Genomic DNA, 8,338 nt, shown 5'->3' with positions numbered 1-8,338 from the left:
TATTAAGTTGTCAATAATTGTTCAAAATGTTTATCAAAAAAATTCAAAGCAAATTCGAAATTAAAATACTTATGTATCTTATATGGTATATAGTTTATTTTTAAAAACTATTAATTTATATATATATATATAATATTTATTAAATGAGACTTCCAACTTATGTAATTTCGTAATCATTTGTATCTTGTTATAACATAAATTTGAAACCATGGATCACAAAAATTTCTATGTGAGATTTTAGCAACTTAAGTCTTTTATATTCGTTTTTAAAAATTCAAAATAAAAAATATACGAAAAAATCTAAATTTTTATTATATAGTTAATGCGGATTTTTAATTTATTTTAATCAGTTAAAATTAAAAAAAAATGATAGAGAATATACTAATTTTTATCAAATCTTTATTATTCAAAATCATTAATTGTCATATATATACTTTAGCTACATTAGGTAATTCCATGATTTTTATTTAAGAAAACAATGAAGAACATTTATGATTAATTTATGGTTAGTTTAATAAAAAGCTTATTATATATTTATATGGACTAATATGTTTTTCTAAGGATTCTAAGAATGATTGTGGTGATGACATATAGTATAGGATTCCACATTTGTCAAATATTGGCTTCTATAGTATAACAAACCTTTGTATTAAAAAATTTCTATGTGTAGCCGAAATTTAAATACAAATAATTAGTAAGAGATCTTTAAGATGATAGTGTACGCGGTGAATTTTTAGTTTTCAAATATTATCATAATTAGATTGAGTGTTTTTAGGTTGGTCTACAACTTAAATGATTTAATTATTTTAAGTCACAAAAATTTTAATAGGTTTAAATTTAAAACATGCCAAGGTAAATTTCAAATAAGATACAAATTTAATAGACTAGAATGTATACATAATAAGGATGGAGATTGTAGATAGTCCCTGGAATTGTTGTTAAAATATTTGGTGCCATTGGTACATTTTTCGGATTTCATTAGGAGTTAAAGTCCTCAAACTCATTTGATGTTCAAGTCATATGCATGTAACGAATAAGTTTTTGATATCCTTAGTGGAATCTTCACAAGACTTATCTCATTATATTTTTCTTTGCCCTCAGTGGCGTAATTTGCGCTTTTATTGAAGAAAATCAAATTAAAGATTCAAATAGTAATTAAAAAAAGAAAGAAAGATATTTAGAAAGAAGATTTTTAAAGGAAGAGAAAGCTACAAACCCTAAAATCTCGATGATAAAAAGAAAAATAAAAACAAAATATCTTCAAAAAAAAAAACCAAAAACATCGTTTTACTCATAAATAAAAGCAACAAACATTGTCATGACATTATTTCTCCTCTTATTAGACAAATGTTTTTAAAATGAAAATTTTAATCAACCAACAAAAAAAACAAACAAAAAGAGAGAGGTTCTATTGAAAAACCTAAAAGATCCTCTTATGTTATTTTGTTTTCATTACCCTCTTTGTTCTCGTTGCCGTTGTTGTTTTTGGTTACACCCACGACTCTCTTTTGCGAAACCTGAACCGGCGACATCATCACCGCCATCTTCCGTGACGTCAGCCCGCCTAGTTTGCTGCTGCCTCATCTCAAACTTGTTTCCGCCAGTGTTATCTTCCACATCATCAAATCTTCTTTGGCGTCTGGAAGGTATAAAATTGTTGCTGTTACCAGAATTCAGTCTTCTCAAAGATCTTCTAGCATCATGTCTTTGGCCTAGCCCAAATCTCCTTCCCCTGAAGCTATTATGATTCGTTCCAGAATCATGGCTCCTCCTTTCATCGAATCCCAGCAGCGGCATTCTATTTCTTGGAGGTGACATGAAACCTATTTCTTGATCTTCAAGAAACCGTTCCTGGAAAGGAAACCTCACGCTCTCCATCATCCTCTCCTCGGCTCTAAACCCATCATGAGGATGAGATAATCTATCTCCACCATTCCACGGGACTGGAGAACGACTTCTAGATCTCCTAAAGACAGGAGAGTTACCTCTTCCTCTCCTATTACCACTCATCCAGTTGTGGATCCGACCATAAAACTGGTTATTATCACCGTGCCTGCCTCTCAATAAACGATCCCCTACATTTGAAGACCTTCTGAACCGACCACCGCGGTATCCCCCATTTGAGAAACGTTTACGTACATAACCATCGGGTTGTGATCCTTGTCCGGACCCTGATCCTGATTGATCAAAGCCGCCCATCATACCTAGATTTTCAGGGTGTCGAGGCTCGAGAACATAGGGAGGTCTGGAACCCGAACCACTAAAGTATCCTCTACCAGAACTCCTGTCATATCTCCCAAAACACTTATATGGAGCCATGCTCAACTCTTCATTATCATCAGATCTGAAACAAAAAGGACCATTACTAGGTTAATAATGAACTATTAAAAAGTAAAATTACCTAAAGATGAGGCATGAAAAGAAAAAACTTGCCTTGTCCTTGTGATGGCATCATGCGAAGGCAACTCCTTAGATGGTCTCAACACAAACCTCCTTGAAGAAGAAAAAGACCGCTTCTTAAGATGCAAATCATTCATGCGAGCCACATCATTCTTCTCTACGTCCCTTCTGTTATGAGCCTCTCCAATTCTCAATTCATCATAAGATTTACGCTCTAATGGACCCAGCTTAGTCTCTGCCAAGATTCCCTTACCAGAATCATTCATCTTGTTGTCATTATTTTCAGCCATAGAGTAGAATCCTTCATCTTCAACCTTATTTTCCCCCCTACGGTATGGCTCCCTTAATTCTCCATCCTCAAGCGGGGAATTATAACCAGATTTGAACTTATTTCCATTTCTAGCAGCTGCTTCAGCCATAGGACCACATGCTGATGAAAACTTTTCTTGCCCAGCTGATACAACAAACCCATCAATAGGTTGGCTCACTCTAGGAGGCATTGGATTTGTGATTGCTCCCTTCACATCTTTTTCAGAGGCATCATTTTCTACATCACAAGGTGGACCCCAAGCATCCATAGAAACATTTAAGTCCCAGTGTAACCTTAAATTCTTTTTCTCAGTGGGTTCACTGACCAATGATTTATCTGGCTTTATGACAACTCCACTATCAGGTGCAAAATTTTCACTTTCACTTGCTCCCTTAGTAGCTATTATCATCCCTCCTACGCTCGCTATGCCCTTCTCAGCCAAATCAAGCGAAGATTTTTCAGGAGCTACATTGTCCTTTTTGCCTCGCCCCACCTGATATGTGGAACCAACCGCATGGGGCAATATGGTCGAGCCATCTTGCTGCTGAACAACAGGTTCTTCAGAAAGCAGACGGTCAACAGCTGGTGCAAGATCATTTCTCAAATTACACACAGCATCCGCAAGTAACGCAATACCAGAAAAATCAGGACCACTGCTATCATTCTTTGGGTTTAACTTCCAAACATGGTTGATCTCCGGCCTATGTTCTGAGATTCCACGTCGACCACATGACTTTCTTGGTGACGGGGAGGCAACCATCATTCCCCGCTTCTTCATTGGAACACGCCTTACTCTTTCTGCCACATGCTTACCTAGAAGCTGCCATAAACAGAAAGGACCGAATCAGATACATATCGGTGTGGTGAGACCATGAGACACAAAGGAAAGGGGAAAAAACCTTTCCAGGCTCTGACTCATTTGCCATTGTGCCTGATGAACTCTTGTCTTTGTTCTCAACATCTGAGTCTGCAACTCGTACAATTGCTTTCTCGTCACGCCTTGTTGAACTTTTCCTACCTTTCGCCATCCAAGGAAGCTCACTGTCATTGGTACTCTTAAGCTCACCACTGTTGGTTTTTGCCATGCTTCAATAAAATAATATTCCATTAATAAACCATATATGAAACAATACAAAACATAACCAGGAGCTATTGTCTATTGTCTATTATAGAATATCACTGTAGATATGTTTCACAGCTTGAAAACTAGTTAAAGACTCTATGAGCTCTCACCTGAAAATAATATCCCTAACTTTGAAACATTTTAACAAGCATTCTTGGTATTAAAAGCATAACAATCTAGCATTTATTTCAGTTTTAATCCAATTATATCTGACTCAAGATCATTGTCTGCACACCCTTGATCAAAAGGGAAGAATAAATGTTCATCAACTGTGCAATGACATAAGAAGGCAAGATCCATAAAAAAAAACTGTCATTGCGAAACTTCTTTCATTTTCAATCATGAAACACATCGATTCCTAAGCCTATCATATAAAGTCGTACATAGATGAATCAGAGGGACCACGAGTTCATATATATATATATATATATATATATATATTAAACTATTAATCTAAATCTGTAGATGATATCTAGATGGTACAGATCTCAGAGAATGGTAACATGGATTAGATTTGGTATCTGGATGAATTTCACCTCTATAAAATTTCATAGATTCAAATCCACCAACAACTTTTTCGACCTTGTGTGATAACTGATAATACTAATACTCACTAATTGATCCAATACTAATCATTTCTTTGTCATTTTAAAACTGAAATGGCTGCTTGCAATAAGAATATATAATAATTATATATACATAAATGATTTGAATACAGTAAATATATGTTTACCTTTATACGCTTTCTTTTCCTCAAAACTTTCGAAGCACCTGCAAGTTCAGAAAAAAAATGTACGTATTAATTAACAATGTTGAATTTAAAATGTTGACGTCATTTCGTGATAAAAAGCATGTCGAGAAGCAAAAATTAAGAAACAGTGAACAGATTTCTTGAGAAAGAAAACATATTCTTACCAACTCCTAAGCACTAACGCAAGTATGTGTATGTGCTCAGCCCTCTTCAGTTTGAGCACTTATATCTATACATCTCAAAATCTATGGTTCTGATCATAAGTCAAACATATGATATTGCATGCAAAAAGAAACATATTTAATATTACCATTCAAAATGAAAATTAAATCGTGTATGTAAAGTATATAAATCGATTAAAAAGTTTCCATTTTCTTTTCCTTACAGAATATGTTACCAAACTAAATAATGTTAAGTCAACCAAAATATTATGTTCAGTGCTGAATGACTCATGTCATAAACTTTTGTTTCACTTAATTCTTAATTTAGGGGTCATCAAAATAAAGAAAGTTGGAATAAAAACAAATGTTGTTATCTCAATTGGAAATATATGTAAGCAAGAGTGTTCCATGAACAATTGACATCTATGATAAAATCTCCTATATATTATTGGAAACTTTTCCAATATTGAATAAAAACACACTTTTTGTCCCCTTAGTATAAAATCAACCTAAATTAGTCCTTTTATTATAATATATGCTAAAATATCCAATCTAATTAAAAAACATTAAAAACTAACTTTTAAATATAAGTTAAAAACTAAAACGAATTTTGACAAAAAAGAAAGAAAAAAAAAACAAATTAAATCAAAATCTAATTAAAACAAAATCTAAATAGAAAGAAAAAGTAAAAGGGGGAAAAATCCCCAAATCTATAACATAATGAGACCGTTCCCTCTTTCCTGAGGCGACACGTCAGCATTTTGGTGGGTCCCACTTTTAAAAAGTGTGAAAAGTATGTCAAGCATGTGGCTCGAACCCGGGTTATTGTTGTTATCCAATATGGAAAAACTATAATTGTTGTTTTTTCATATAACGTGATGAACCTCATTTAAAAATGAATTAAGAATTAAGAATTAAATGAGGTTCATCACGTTATATGAAAAAACAACAATTATAGTTATCCATATTGGAAATTGTCTTCGTTTAACATGAGTTAGGGTTCTTTTCATCATTGTCTTAGACAAGTCTGAGTTACAGAGTTGCGCTGTGTGTCTGTTCCTAATCTATTTTTTCACCGGTGAACTCTTCATCTCCCCATCTTAAATCGCTTGATCTTAAAAGTTTTTGATTTGTAGCCTTTCTGTAAACCCTATATATATGATTTTCATTTTTTATGAACCAATCTACATCTCCACAAAACTCATTGATTCCTCTTAGCTTTAACGATCTTCTAGAAAATGTCTCTCTGCCTCTCCAGTTTCTCAAACAGGTGTTTCCAGCATCCGTCACTCAACCTTCGAGTATCTCCGTACTGGTCGTAGTGGTCAGAACATAGCCCCTAACCTCCTCTCTTATGGGATTCCCTGAACTTCAAGAAAGACAGTGAGTTTATGGGAACTCTTCTTGTCTTATAAAAATAGTTTACATGCCCAATGTTAACAGACCAATGCTATTGTCTTCTTATGAGAAATACATAAATTCGTTTAAAACTCATTAAAGCCCAAATACTCAAAATTTTCACTCATTTTATAGTTATTTCTACAAGTCTTCATGTATTTGTTTTAAGAGTCCGGTAAGGACAAGAAGTTTAAAAATAAAATAAAAACATATAACAAACATAATAAGGATAATAAAAAATTATTAATTAATACAGACAACTTACACAACTAAACTGGAGAAAAAATATCCAGAAACAAAAGGTACTTCACATGAAATAAAATATTTTGATTTTATTTATTGTGGCACTCAGTATTTATAAATGGTTTTGAAAAGAAACCTAGTTGTATTAATTTTCTTCATAGCTCCTCTGTTGCAATACTTATAAATGTGGTTAATTGGTAGCTTTTTTTACGCAAAGCTGAGAATCATCTCAACCATCTCATTCATGCTTACCATCTCATGGCTTCCTATGTTCACTGGCGCACGGAAATCTGATTTTCTCAACCTAAAATACAACCATGAGGCAAAATTAATACATGTTTTAACATACAAATTATAACATTTCTTTTATGGAGCTAATGCATTCACCTGAGTATACCTTCACACTCATCAATGAGTGTAAACAATGAAACACTAATACATTTATAGAAAAAATATTATAAAACATACTCCCTCCGTTTATTTTTTTTTGTTTTATAAAATATCATTTTTTGTAAACGTTTATAATTATTTACTATAAAATAAATTAAAAATATTATTAAAAAAAATCAAAATTTTGTTTTATAAAAAAAACCTTTATTGAAAATATAAGTTCTTAAAATTCTTAGTATTTAGTAAAATTAACAAAACTTATAATTTTTTGATCTTATCAATTACTTTTATGTTAATCTTGGTTATGTGTGTGTAAAGAACTTTTCGATTGGTTTTGTATTCATACGAATAAATTTATTTTAAGAGATTAAAAATTTATGATATGTTACTCTAAATTCTTTAAATGTAAACAACATAACAATAATTAATCGAGGATAACGCGCCTGCAACACTAGAATTGAATTTGAATCATTACAATACAAATATAACTCTTATGAGGATGGTATTATGATAGGATCGAAAACTTTTAAAATATATCTCTTATATAAGATTAAATTTTTTATTAATTAATTAATTTTTCTAATTTACAAAATAATAAAAACTTATAAAATTTTACATTTTCTAAAAGTTATTTTTATAAAACAATTATTTTGTTTTAAAAAGAACATATTTTATACATGTGGCATCCTCGCCAGTAAAAATAGCTGATATAAAATTCATGTCACCAAAATAGATGATGTGGCAGGGCAGTGACGACTATGTATGTTTCGCTAAAAAAAGTAAACAATATATATGTTATTTGAATTTTTCGACCGTAGAGTTATGTTCTTGCACAGTCATATAAGCAAGGTATGAATTGAACATATCGCGATTTTTTGGGTGTGCAATTTTTGTTTTTCTTACAATTGATAGTTTACATGACAAAATCAATTACTAAATATAAACTATAAAATTTTTATTTTTATAAATACCATATTAAATAATTATTTAATGCAGGTAAAATTTTAAAATATATCTTATTATTAAGACAATAAATAATTATTTATACAAAATTAAAAAAAAACTTGTGCATCCAAGTTTTAGATTCTGATCCGTGTGATTGCGCGGGGTTATTTTATTTTTATTTCTATTTATAATTTCTATTTTAAATTTTATTTTACATGATTCGATGACAGTTCATTAACTTTGGTTTTATTTTTATTTGTAATTTTTTATTTTCCCTTTAGTTTTGATACGTTTATGGTTTTTTCGGTTCAAGAAATACAGTAATAGTTAAGTTATTTATGAATTTCCGTTTGGTTTGGGTCTTGTTATTTTAGTTTTTGGCTTGGTTCAAATAACAATGATAGAAACCCGATAAAAATTTGAGTTGAATTTGAGCGTGTGTTTCTGAATATATTTATTATATTTTTCGTTCTTGATTCTCATTTACATAGCTATATTTTTGGTTACCTTTCCTCATTTTTATATTTTGTTAATGAATGTATTTATATTTTAAATATGTTAAGGAAATCGGTATATTTCAAGTTATATGTAAATTGTATATTTTAATAGTTATGATC

General features: G+C 31.3%; 2 protein-coding genes across 2 annotated transcripts; both read right to left on the bottom strand.

Moving 5' to 3' along the window:
- Positions 1–428: 428 nt before the first annotated feature.
- Positions 429–2,330, bottom strand: LOC125575535. The gene has a single exon (XM_048742762.1). It carries the CDS (start codon positions 2,317–2,319, stop codon positions 1,453–1,455), a length of 867 nt encoding a protein of 288 aa, XP_048598719.1. The 5' UTR covers positions 2,320–2,330; the 3' UTR covers positions 429–1,452.
- LOC106403368 lies at positions 2,330–3,488 on the bottom strand. The gene has a single exon (XM_048742761.1). It carries the CDS (start codon positions 3,486–3,488, stop codon positions 2,385–2,387), a length of 1,104 nt encoding a protein of 367 aa, XP_048598718.1. The 3' UTR covers positions 2,330–2,384.
- Positions 3,489–8,338: the final 4,850 nt, after the last annotated feature.

This window comes from Brassica napus, chromosome A10, assembly GCF_020379485.1.
Source record: "Brassica napus cultivar Da-Ae chromosome A10, Da-Ae, whole genome shotgun sequence".
NCBI lineage: Eukaryota > Viridiplantae > Streptophyta > Magnoliopsida > Brassicales > Brassicaceae > Brassica > Brassica napus.
This window is presented reverse-complemented; position numbering and strand designations above follow the sequence as displayed.

What these genes read in the sequence shown, in the direction of transcription:
- LOC125575535 (XM_048742762.1), bottom strand. Translation starts at nt 2,319, where the DNA reads ATGGCTCCATATAAGTGTTTTGGGAGATATGACAGGAGTTCTGGTAGA.
- LOC106403368 (XM_048742761.1), bottom strand. Translation starts at nt 3,488, where the DNA reads ATGAAGAAGCGGGGAATGATGGTTGCCTCCCCGTCACCAAGAAAGTCA.